Source organism: Solanum stenotomum, chromosome 10 (genome assembly GCF_019186545.1).
Source record: "Solanum stenotomum isolate F172 chromosome 10, ASM1918654v1, whole genome shotgun sequence".
In the NCBI taxonomy this organism is placed as follows: Eukaryota; Viridiplantae; Streptophyta; class Magnoliopsida; order Solanales; family Solanaceae; genus Solanum; species Solanum stenotomum.
The window spans coordinates 44,845,767-44,859,667 of NC_064291.1; the positions used below are offsets into that span (position 1 = coordinate 44,845,767).

Sequence of the window (13,901 nt, forward strand, 5' to 3'; positions counted from 1 at the left end):
CAAGTCGTAACATGCGTATTCGACCTCTCGGAGGTCTCATACAAGCCCTTAGCATTCATCACATAAGATATGTAAAATAGTGCGGAATTAAAAACTCTTTAAATAAAATCCCATAAGACTCAAAGGTCACTTTTAAAAACATCATTCAAAAGTACACAAGCGGAATACTAAGTCTCTTAGCCATCTTAGACATAAACGTGAAAACATACTAGGGACACGGCCCTTTACAATCAAAGGAAGTCTATTAAGTCTATTACAAGAACCTTATCATAAAACTAGAATAGAAAAGTCTTGTCCTCGACACACTATAACAAAAGATGCTTTTAGTGGCATTTATTTAGTGGCAATAAGTAAATTGCCACTAATACATTATATAATCTATACTATTTCCGGCATTTAAATTTTAGCCAGTAAAAGTACTTTTTAGTGACAATTAAAAATAAAAAGTAATAGAATGAAAATCGAATTGTAATATTTTTTACTTCCCCCAATTCCTTTTTACTTCGAATTTTCCTCCATCTTCACCCTTCAACGAAATCAGCACAACGGCGATGGAAATTCGCACAACTACAGTGGAGTTAGGCACACTGACAGTGTAATCCGGCACAACGACGGTGGAATCTGGCACAACGGTGGTGGAGTTCAGCACAACGGTAGTGAAATTCAGCACATCAGTGCTATTGATGAGAAGAAAGAGGAATCAAAGTTGCCGACGTCTCTTCAAAAGCTCGCCGTCAGCAGTCCGTATTCGTATAGGCAAATTCATCATCGCCATTGCCTCATATTCGAACTGTACGACGATGGCGTTTGGTGACTACTAATATCCATTTTATTCAGTTGTTGGGTCATGTATGAGTGTATGTTCTAGAGTTTTATTTGAACTGATGCATGTGTTTTCTATATCTCACATGATTTTGTGTCCAATAAAATTGGTGCAGAATTGCAGATAGCAATCAAACTAGCTATTGTGGAGTTCAATTTTTGATCTCCTATTTGAAGGTAAACAACTAAACTTAGTAGCTAATTGAAACCTTATTCATTCATATAAAATTCAAATTGTTAGTTACTAGGCTAAATATTTTTGAGATCTCTGCATCCGAAATCAGGCTAGTAAATCAATAGTGTACTTTTACATTTTATGCCTTGAACTTGAGACTTTGCGCACTTATGCAAAATCTGATATTCACGTAATGTACCTACAAACAATTATGGTGTTCGGGTTTATTGTCTGATGTTCAAGTTTAGGATATTGTGGGCATTCTTCTGTGAGAGTTCCATAACATGATTGATTTCTTATACAAGCAGCCATCTGCAATTCTGCTAGTAATTTTCTTTTAATTGGAGTAAGAATTTGGTTGATGTGAACTTGTACTATCAAAGCTTGGTTCACTGTTTACTGATAAAACTCTTAAAGTTTCCGAGTTTGGTTATGACACATACAGTTACTAGTTCCTGTTAATTCTTATAAGCTAGGCATATTCCTAGTGTCCAACTGAGCTTTTTATCTGCGAGAGATGGCTGCAAAGACAGAATGCCTCATTCCTGTTTTTCTTGATTTCTTTATTTCTGAAGCTAGTTGTGTGTTGTTTGCGTGGTTCCTGATATTTCACTGCTTTATTATTCTTAAGATAGAATATCTCTTGATTCCATCTTGTCAACTTTGAGTGCAAAATTATCGATAATGAGTTTTGAAGTAGGAAGAGCACCTTTTGAAATAGAGACGACGAGATTTACAATTCTTGGTGCCCCGGTAACCTTTTATCCTCATTCTTTCTCTGGTTTACCTTGTACACGGGAGGAACAGGTGTGAGTATTAAGTGACAAGTTTATGTGCACGAGAGGTGTTATTTGCCCCATGGTTTCGAATATCTATAGAAAGTTCTCCTTAATCTAAAGTTGTGAGTCTCTATACCATATTAGTGTTTTTGGTACCATCTATTTTCTATCAATTAACATTGTTGGAAGAAACAGTGCTTTAGTAAGGGAATGTCCTAGTGGTGACTGAAGTCACATGTTCTAATCCAACGGAGACAAAAACACTAGGTAGTTTCTTCCCATCTGTCCAAGCCTTAATGGACGGAATACACATTACATGTGTTGGTGGGAGGTAGCAGGTACCTCGTTTTATTAGCCTAGGTGTGTGCAAACAAGCACAAACACCATAATTATTTAAAAAAACTAGCACAATTAATGTTCCCATTTCTGTTGAAATTCCAATATCGACTGATTCCTGACGCTGCTTGAGTGATATTTCAGGGAACTGAAATTCAATTAGGTTTGGCTCTTGAAAGTCAGAATGCTACTTTATCAGTGAAGAGGAGGCTGGCATGTGAAGCAGTAAGCTACTATGCACAGGTACTTGAAATCTTATCAATGTTAATCTATCTGCTAGTGAACATTCATTGGCCGAGGCAATTGTTTGATATGCTAAAAAGTTTTAGAGAGCATAAGAAGAACTCTAAGTGGACAGAAATTCGAGGATTTGAATCTATAACCAGCCAAGGTGTCAAAGCTTTTAACTGAAATGAATTAGGAAATTTATAATTTGAAACAAGAGCCTGATGTTGGATCAAAACAGATCTATTCCAGCTGATGATGAAGTGTTAGCAGAAACAGAATAATTGGCACATACTGCAGATGCTCGTGATCCCGAAAGATGCCACAATTTATCTAGTGTAATTTGTTGATCAATTTCTTTGTTTTTACATTGTTTAATGCATTCTTTTCTTTTTTATAATTCATTTTTTTTTTTACCATGGGAAGACAGAGAAGTGGATGTATTGAGTTTGAATATTGTCAAGTGAATGAAATTGTTTGAGTTTGGTAAGTTTGTTTATTATTATCTTTGAACTTATTTCTCTTGTGAATTTCATTTTGTTTTTTAAAAAGTGTTTGACTAAATATGTGGATCAAGGCGAATTTATGGCTAATTTTATTTGCCATGGCAAATGCCACTAAAACAAGTTTCCTTTACCGGCAATTACAAAAGCCACAAAATATGCTTGATAGTACATTTTCTAAGGTAGTTTTAATGGCAATAGTAATTGCCTCTGAATAAATGCCGCAAAAAGTAATTACTTTTAGTGGCAATAATATTGGTCTTTACCGGCACTCCATATAAATGCCGCTAAAGGCTTTAGCGACATTGGATGCAATGGCATTTGATTAAATGCCTCTAAATGTTTTTGCGGCAATACCTATTGCCGCTAAAAGGAAAATTTATTGCCGCTAAAGGCCTCTTTTGGTGTAGTGACATATCAGGACATACCACAAAATCTAGGAAGAACTTCAAATCCCAAGTTTACTACAAAACCCGCTCACTTGCCGGAACCTACACTTGTAGAAAATAGAGAAATATGGAATTAGCACAATTAAGTACTAAGTATGATGACCATGCAAAAACATGCTAAAAAAGGACATTTATTTGAAATATGTGCTTTCATGCCATTTTTGATAAAACTTTCATATCACAATTATAAGAGACACATTTCAAGTCATCATCCACATATAAGACAATACCCACATAATAGACATACTCAACTAGTACCAATGTACAATACATGAATATAATTGACAAGTAAGCCTTTTCATCATTTCATGACCTCTATCTCAAGTTACCCAAAGCCACACTTAAGTGAAACATGAAGTGACCGCCCATACAATCTCTTTATATACACCTAAGTGTTCCTAAGGGTTACCATAGATAAGGAATGTACCATTACAATATAACATGCTAAGTCAAAATTCTTTAATGAACCACTTTAGGAGACATTTAAGCACATAAGGGGACTTTCACATAATAGTCGTTAGACTTAGGGAACTCACTTTAGTATCTTCAAAGCCTACTCGTGCCATGTGTAGATAGCATCCCATACTACTACCTACACGTTGTAGAACCTATCCAATAACTAGAGTGCACATCCCACATGATGGGAATAGGCATAACCGACATAGACCATACTAGCTAGGTATGGAATCCGGAGTCTATCCTACTCCGTGGAGGTTGTTCTACTTGCCAAAGGTAGAACTAATAAGCAACCCATGTAGGCACATGGTTTAGGAGATGTCCAAGGAAGTTCATTGTGCCTAATCTCATACTCAACTAGGCCACCTTCCTAACCACATCCACTCGGTGCTAGCCTTGTTTCCCATAGAGTATTCAATCACATATGTACTTAGAGAGGGTTCCTTTTCTAGTTCAACCAACTCATAGTACCTCTTCCCAAGAAAGGCCCCATTTCTTAGTCATGGCCAATCAAGGTTCATAAGGATAGCTCATTTGACTTTCTTAGATAAGGATTTTCATGCCGTTCCGGCTCCATCCATCTCTAAGTCTATCATCTCACTCAAGAAGGGAACTTCGCCCTAAGGCCCATCCTTCAAGGTTATACATTTACTTAGGAAAGCTAGACTTATGAAAGGGCACCTTTTCTTAGTTTTTCCGATTCAAGTCTTGGCCTAGAATTCCTCTTTTAGCATTTATAGAAAGGGCACCATTTCTTAGTTCTAGCCCACTTCACACATTCATGCATTCAAGACTTTAAGTAACAAGGAGGGACACTTTAGTCTACCAACCAAGTCACAACATTATCATCTAAGGATACTTCATAATCCAACATCATTTCATATATATACATCATGAGAAAATCATACTTTAAATCACAATGCTATCCACTTTACATAGGATCATCACAAGATCACGTAAACTCATTCACATCATACATTCACACATAAAGCTTCATATAAAACTTTACATATAGCTTCATATAGGATTTTACATATAGCCTCATTTATATATATAATATACAATACAATAACACTTTGTACAAGATCACCTTATAACCATAAGAATACATTCACATAGTACAATAACATTTCATAACTTGATAACACTTTAATTCAATAGATAATGCCTTCAAGTCCATGTTCATAATACATTCCATAATTAAACACCTCCACCATAAGTGGATCAAACTAAGCAAGAACAATTTTATCCATAATAAGAGATTAAGCTAACTTACCATCCTTTAAAACCATAACCAACAACACTCAAGTCCCAACTATTTTACTTACCACAAGAGAATTCATCATAACTTGCCCATAAGGCCAAAACTTTCAATTCATCCATACATCATCAATTCATCATAGATAGATGTAGAAAATCATAAGAGTCACTAATACAATCCAATCCAAACACAATCTCATAAACTTTGAATCATAAGCAAAAGACCCACTTCATAAACAAATTTAGGAATTTAGGGAAAACATGGGTTCTTCAAGGAATTCCATATGAAATCATCTTAAAAACATTAATCAAACATTAATTCATCAATATAATGGCTTAGAAAACGTTTTGCCAATGAACCCATGCTTAGATTAGAATTTGAGATTTTGTTCTTTGAAACACTTTTGATTGGACTCCTTGAAAGAAAGATTGATCAAGGATCAAGGGTCACTATACCTCTAAGTTGAAACCCATGAAAAATTGAAGAAGAAAGCACTCAAAACCTTCAAACCTAGCTCCAACTTCACCTTGGCCTTCAATGGTGTTCCAAAGAGAACCCTTCCTTACTCTTTTAAAATGGAACAAAATGATCCACAATCAGTCTAACACAATAATATAACCTCAAAAGAAAAGATTTGTGAAAAGACCAAAATGCCCTTAAATTTCCGTACGGACTCCTTGCCAACTGCCCAACTTTCGAAGGGCATAACTCGCTCATACAAACTCGGAATCGAGCAAACTCGGTGGCGTTGAAAAGATCGTTCCAAGGGCTTTCCAAACATAACTGGAACTACTCCTGCATCATCCTGAGCTAGGAGTTATGACTGCTCAAAGTTGGCCAAAAACTCACTGATTTCCACACTTGGCAGAATTTCCAGATTTTGAACTTAGCCAATTTCCAGATTCTGAACTGTTTTTTCTTTCAAAAGTGACTACTTCCAATTTATGCTTAAACTTTAAAAATTCATACGTTAGGCTCTAGTTTCACCTATCTATTTTTAAGGTCGCTACACCTACGGTCCGTGGATGGTGACTGTAAGTTGCACCTACAACTTCTCAGAATCTGCATTTTTGTCTATTTTGAATACGGGGTGTTACAACCCATGTCTTCTCAAATTCTCTAAATTTGGCCTAATGTGGGTGTATTGATTTTGTGTAATTGATGGACGATTATTGTGTAGATTGTTGTGGACTATTCATATGTGTATTTATCTCTATGGAATTGTTAAGAATTGTTAGTGAATTGAAGGATGTGGGATGTTAGCCTTGAATGGACAAAATTGTGAATTGGTCTTCATGTTGATTATTGACTTATGCTTAGCTTAGCTTGTATAGTTGAATGTTGTTATTATCATTGTTATTGTATTGTTAATTGTTGGAATATGAGGATGATGAAGATAGCCATGGAAAGAGGGTAAGTTGATCAAACTTGATAAATATTGTATAATTGGCATGGAATTGAGTATTGTGGCTTATGGCCTTTGAAAAAGCTGGTAAGATGGCTTGATCTCTTAGTATTAATATAATTGTTATTGGTTGGTTTGATCNGGAATCGGTGGTTTTTTTATTATTTTAATAATGAACGTGGCATAAAAAAATAATTTATTTTGTCATGTTAAATTGATTTAAATACTTGATAAAATTTAGTTAAGTGATTTTATTGATGTAAATATCTAAGTTGAGTGATTTTATTGATACAAATACCTAAGTTGAGTGATTTTATAGATACAAAACAAAGTTTAATGACTTTACAAGATAATTTCTCAAAGTTGAGTGACATTTTAAGATATTAACTCTAATATATAAGAATCCATATATATTCACACTGAAAATAAACATGCTTTAGAGAAAATTATTTTCATCTTAAATGAACTTATTTATGAATTTTCCAGGAACATATGTTTCTGGAAATAGATAATCAATCACGCAAATTTGTTGAACATTTTAAGACCACGACAATTTTAGTAGGAGTGTCAATTGTACAGTTTAACTAGTTATTTTAAAAAAGGATAATGCTAAATGACCAGAATATTTAAAAGTCTATAGTATCTTTTTTATTTTAAAATAAACTGATCTTTTATCCATTTTTAATTAAAAAGAATTAAAGTTAAAATAGTAAAAATGTTCAAAAAGATAAAATAAAATAGTGTGAAATATATTATTTTACCATTTTGGTCAAATTTTCTGGCCAAAAGGATTTTTCCTTTTAAAAAATTGTCATAATTAACATATTAATTTTTTGATTATTTTATTTCGTTAACAAGGAATAAACTTTTTGTAACCTTCTCATCATATTCGTTTTTTTTTTTTTTGTATTGGTACGATTCAATTGATTTTCAATATTTTTTAAAACATCATGTAAGAATTACAAGTAACAGTTAGATCATAATATTATATAACACATACATTTTTGTAGTTTTTGTACTGGTTAAAAGGTAATATATAGATTCCCCTTAAATTGGTACTTTTTTTTTATATTAATAAGTTATGGCCTAGTTGTGTTGTATTTCATCAGAAAGATGGGGAAACCAATTTTATCTTCAAAATTTATAGATTCCCCTTAAATTGGTACTTTTTTTATATTAATAAGTTATGGCCTAGTTGTGTTGTATTTCATCAGAAAGGTGGGGAAACCAATTTTATCTTCAAAATTAAATTTGTACTTATTTTCTAAAAATTGCAAAGGAATAAACTTATACATCTCCTAATCAGTGAAGTCCAAAACTTAGTAAATCCTATCCCAGAAACAAACGAAATACAGCTATCTCCTTTCCACTTTCGAGCTCCCCTACTTTTCTTTTCTAATACTTGAAGCAAGTGACAATTTGCCTAAATTTAAAGGAGGCCGAAAGCTAAAGGGAAATTTGGCCTAAACTAAAGGGGATATGGGCTATTAGTTATTTTGGGTGAATGAGTATTTGTTGAATTACGCTACAAAAGTATAATTAATTTATATTTTACGGTCCCATTTACGTACGTAGTTTCCCCTAAAATCTAACCGTGTCTATTTACCTTTTTTTCCCTTTTATTTTTTTTTTCACGTTAGTTGACAAGGAAGGCATGTAAATAGAACTTTGTAGTATTATTTTAGCCTAGACCAAATTAAAGTGGATAAAGAAAGAAGGCGGGTTAAGCCATGATTTTTATTTTTATTTTTTTGGAATTGAACTTTACGAATCAAGTTTGGTTAAAAAATTCAAAATTCAACTTCAAGTTGATATTTCAGAATTTTCAAATATTTGAAAAATAACAACAACAAAAATGTTTTCTCCCTTTTCACTCTAAATTATCCATAAAAATAAGTGTTTTCAGGAATTCTTCTCAAGACATATTTTATATTTCTAGTCGTTATAAACTGTGATCCTTTTCTTTAGTGTCTGATTCGAAGAATCATTTTATATAAATACTTATACAAATGATGGCGGGAAAGTAAAACGTAGTAAGGTAAGACTTAAGAGTATGGATGCTACAACAAAAAAATTGTGATTTTAGCAGATTAAAATTAATCTAGTTCTTTGCCGCCTCATTCTATTTTCATTTTTGTAATTTTTGCGTGTTTAAAAAAAATTATCCTACTTTTAATAAATAAGAAGTATTATACTATCTTACCTTTAGTAAATGTCTTGAAGATTAAAAAAAGTTCTTTAATGATGTAAACCTCCCTGTATTAACATAAGAGTTATTTTGAACGAAAAAAATAGTTCTTCTTAATTATATATAACAATACATATTTTGAAACAAAATGAAAAGGTAAAAAGCACTATACTTATTTTGAAAATGAAAGAGGGCATACTTTCTTGGTTTCATTTATACTATGGTGTTTGACGGAACATGAAATTTACAAATATATTTTTCATGTACATGGCAAGATAGAGATAAGATTATGTCACGTCATTTTCTTGGGAGGTCTATCATATAAAAAATTACACCTAATATAATATTTTTATTATATATAAAAACAGTACAATAATTTAATATATTATCGATTTAATATTTTTCAACCACAAAGATAATACAACTGTTTTTTTAAAAAGCAAATACCAAGAACTTGATAAACTAGACAACTAAGCAATTAAAAAAAAAACTAACAGCTCTCTTCCTCCATTTTCCCCTTATTATCAGCATACTTTTGAAGATTTTCTCCATGCAATTTTCCATACCTAAACTCGTCAAAAACTTCAACTCCCATATTTATGTAAAAATCATATGACTTCTTATTCCAAACTGCGATTATTCCCTCTACCGATACAAACCCATTGTTGGCAGCAATGGACGAAACTGTTCCAAACAACAATTTCCCCATTCCCAACTTTCTATAACTCTCTCTGAAATAGAGACTCTCAAAATAAAATCCAGGCTTGTCATTGAAACATGAATAATTAGCGTAAAAGAAAGCATATCCTGCAATGTAAGCATCACTCTTATCATCATATTTTGATCGGAACTCCTCAACTTGTCCTTCCACAACAGGGAATTTAAGGTCAAACGTTGTAAGGACAGGCTTGAACCCTTCGTTTGTGGGTTCGTTAAAAGGAGTTGGAGAGACTTCAAGTAGAAGTACGGATGGCCCGTAGAAAAGTGGAAGAGGATTTTCTTTAAAAAGCAAGCCCTCTAAGGAGGACTCTGTAGCTTTGTATAAATGAGTGTAATTATGGTATTCATGGATTTGGTAAAACAATTGGTATATATGAGACAAATCAGATTTTGTAGCCAGACGGACTCTTGTGTATATCTTTCCGGTGATGATAATATTGTCATTGTTGGATTCAGATGATGCATGGGTGGTTATTATTTCAGATGGAGATGGAGTTGGTTGTTGAGTAGCAGGAGCCATGGGAAATTATTTGAGGGGAATGAGGTTTGAGATGAAAGATTTAATGATGGGATATTGTGTGGAAATACTTTGGGATCATAATGGTTATTTATAGTGGAGAATTTGGTCCCTTTTTTAAAATTCATTATTTACATATAATTCTTTTGATTATTTTATTTCAATAATAAGGAATAAACTTTTTGTAACCGTCTCATCATATTTGTTTTTTGTAACGATATGGTTCAATTGATTTTTATTGGTGTAATATACCACAAATTACAATAAATTATATTTGAAAATAAAATGACAAAAATGAATAAATAAATCTTTAGGCTGATGCGCTGATATCTCGTTCTCTTTATGGAGATTCAAGTCCATTGCGATATAATCTACACCGATTCAGCAATAATATTCTTGAGTCTTGACTTGTCTTCTCCGGGTTACAACAGCCCAATAACGTCGTACAACTCAAGCAACTCCGAATTTAGTTGAAGAGTCCAAAGTTCTATAACAGAACACATTCCTTCAACATATAATTACTCTCTTTAGTATAGTGAGTATAGTTGAAGACTTAGAATATTACTCCCCTAATCCATATTATGATTTCTAGGACTTAGAATCTTGGGTAAATATCGTTGGGGGAGGGTTTTGGCCTGAAGTTAATGGTAGGAAAAGCCCTAGTTGAACATTAGGGTCATGTGTTTGGTCTTGGGTTGATAAGTTTGTTAAAATCCGGGTAAATTAGACCTTGTTTATTTATCCTTGCGTTAAGTATTTGTTATAGACCAAGAACAAGTTGAAAGACTTCGAAAAGGAAAGACTCAAGTGTCTTAGGAGTATTCAGGCTTGATTTCGGGGTAGGTGATGATTCGATTTCTTGTTGTGTGATGTATATATGCTTGTTAATTGTGTCATTGTATGCATGCATGTATGTGAATGGGAAATGTGAATTAATCTAATGAAATGATTATGTGGTAACAATTACACATCATGAACCTATTACTTGATTGTATGAGTATGAGCATTGTTCATTATGGGTGTGATTGTGGTTGTGATGACAGGATCGGGTGTCACATTTCGACACATATATTAGATCGGGTGTCACGTTCCGACACATATATTGGATCGGGTGTCACATTCCGACACATGTATGTTGGATCGGGTGTCACCTTCCGACACATTAACAGTTTGGGTGTGAGTTCCATGAGAGGACCACTTGTGATGATTGCGTTCATATCTAATTGTTATTGAAATTGGGAAATTGTATGTTGTTCCTAAAATGACAACTGAATTATGCATTTTTGTATATGTGTGCTTACTGTGTTGTAACTGTTTGTGTATATTGTGTTTACGGGAGTAGCCGTGTGATCCTACCAGTACACCGTGACAGTTTCGTGTACTGATACTGCACTTGCTCTTTCTTTGTTGAGTACATGGCATTTTCAGGCGGCTACTGACAGACCTCAGTTAGGAGATTATTGATCGCGACCGGATTCAAGGGTGAGCCAGTTCTTTCAAGCTGCCATGGATCCTTCTTTTGTTTAGTCCATTCTCTCCGGACTCAGACTATATGTTTAGATTTGTTATGTTTAGTTTCCGGGGTTTCACCCCCTTGTCTTAGACTTGTTGGTTAAACAGAGTTTTGTAACAATGACTAAATGCTTAGTTTTCGTTAAATTGCTTAGTTGGATTGTAGTAATGGTTCTCCCACCGGAGGGTTAATATGTGTGTCAATCAAGATGGTCGGGATCGTGACATTAATATTATGTATCATTGGACTATATTGTAGCTTTATTCTTCTCTGGTGAACTTATTTAGCACAAATCCGATTAGTGCACAAAATAAACATTAGATACTAGATATATAGTTTAAATAAGACAGAATACATAGTCTCCTTTAAATTTATACCTTTTTTATATTAATAAGCTATGGCCTAGATGTGTTGTATTTCATCAAAAAGGTTGAACATGAGGGGAATCGAATCTTATCTTCAAAATTAAATTTGTACTTGTTTTCTAAAAATTGCAAAGGTTCTATTACCCTATAAAATTACTCACAATAAATACGTTGTTGTATATCATTAAGGGTTTCTTATTTAAAAATTACTTATTAGTCAATTATATTATAAGCATATATATATATATATATATTATTGTGGTATCTCTATGTTTTCTTGGACAAGAAAAACGAAACAAAGAGTTATTACAGATCTCTAAAACGAGATGGTTACTTTTAAGGACTGCACCAGTTGGACTAATTCCAAAGACCCAAAATTATACCATTGAACACACTTTCCTCTTTTAAACATAATTCCAAACATTTGGGAAGAATTAAGATGATATTTGGCAAAAAAAAAATGTAATATTTTTAGTTCTGCAAAAACTGATTTTTTTTTAGGGAAAATGGTTTGAAAAATACTCCAATTTTGGCCGAAATTATTGTTACGATACCAAACTTTATGGAGAACCTTTTACCCCTGCACTATTTAATAGTGTATTTTAAAGGCATATATGTGCCCATGTGGACACATTACTATTTAAAATGATGCAATATTTATGATGTCCACGTAGGCACATATATATCTTTAAAATATACTATTAAATAGTACATGAGGTAACAGATCCTTTCCAAAATTTGATATCGTAACAACAATTTCAACTAAAATTGAAGTATTTTTCAGACTCATTTCCCTTTAACCAAATAAATCTATTAGTTTGGTGGGATGAGATAAGAGAGAAAGGATAATAAAGTCCAAAAATTAGTAAATTCTACCCGAAAAACAAACGAAATACAGCTAACCCCTTTTCACTTTCCAGCTCACTCTTCTAATACTTGGAGCAAGTGACAATTTGCTTAAACTGAAAGGGGGGGAAGGATTAAGGGAAATTTAGCCTAAACAAGGGAGGGGGGGAGGGATATGGACTGTAACTTATTTTGGGAGAACAGGTATTTGCTGAATTAATTTGAATTGGGTTATGAGATTGTAATTAATTTGTATTTTGTGGCCCATTTGTATAATTTCCCCTAAAACTTAAGTGTGTCTATTGACCTTTTTTTTTTTTTTTTTTTCTATTTTCCTATTATTTCTTTTCACGTTAGCTGACAAGGAAAGCATGCAAATAGAATTTTTTAGTATTATTTTAGTTCACAATCCAAAAACGAACGTCATGGCACTTGTTTCTTCCCATCAAGACAAGTCAGTCTCAACCCAACAAAAACANTATTACCCTATAAAATTACTCACAATAAATACGTTGTTGTGTATCATTAAGGGTTTCTTATTTAAAAATTACTCATTAGTGAATAATATTATAAGCATATATATATATATATATATATATATATATATATATATTATTGTGGTATCTCTATGTTTTCTTGGACAAGAAAAACGAAACAAAGAGTTATTACAGATCTCTAAAACGAGATGGTTACTTTTAAGGACTGCACCAGTTGGACTAATTCCAAAGACCCAAAATTATACCATTGAACACACTTTCCTCTTTTAAACATACATTTGGGAAGAATTAAGATGATATTTGGCTAAAAAAAAAATGTAATATTTTTAGTTCTGCAAAAACTGAATTTTTTTTTAGGGAAATTGGTTTGAAAAATACTTTAATTTTGGCCAATATTGTTGTTACGATACCAAACTTTATAGAGAATTTTTTACCCTTGCACTATTTAATAGTGTATTTTAAAGGCATATATGTGCCCACGTGGACACATTACTATTTAAAATGATGCAATATTTATGATGTCCACGTAGACACATATATACCTTTAAAATATACTATTAAATAATACAGGAGTAAAAGATCTTTTCCAAAATTTGATATCTAACAACAATTTCAACTAAAATTGGAGTATTTTTCAGACTCATTTCCCTTTAACCAAATAAAAGCTATTAGTTTGGTGGGATGAGATAAGAGAGAAAGGATAGTAAAGTCCAAGTAAATTCTACCCGAAAAACAAACGAAATACAGCTAACCCCTTTTCACTTTCCAGCTCACTCTTCTAATACTTGGAGCAAGTGACAATTTGCTTAAACTGAGAGGGGGGGGGGGGGGGGGGGGGGGGGGG

The 13,901-nt window shown here is 33.0% G+C and overlaps 1 protein-coding gene and 1 long non-coding RNA gene across 2 annotated transcripts in view; one reads left to right on the forward strand and one right to left on the reverse strand.

The window, feature by feature from the left end:
* Window positions 1–9,839, reverse strand: part of LOC125842202 (tyramine N-feruloyltransferase 4/11-like) — a 25,078-nt gene extending 15,239 nt beyond the window's left edge. Inside the window, exon 1 of the mRNA XM_049521445.1 lies at window positions 9,166–9,839. Within this exon, the coding sequence (XP_049377402.1) occupies window positions 9,166–9,839 (674 nt within the window). The remainder of the gene's footprint in view (window positions 1–9,165) is intronic.
* LOC125842214 (uncharacterized) overlaps window positions 1–13,901 on the forward strand; it is a 58,964-nt gene that overhangs the window by 14,848 nt on the left and 30,215 nt on the right. The window lies entirely within an intron of this gene.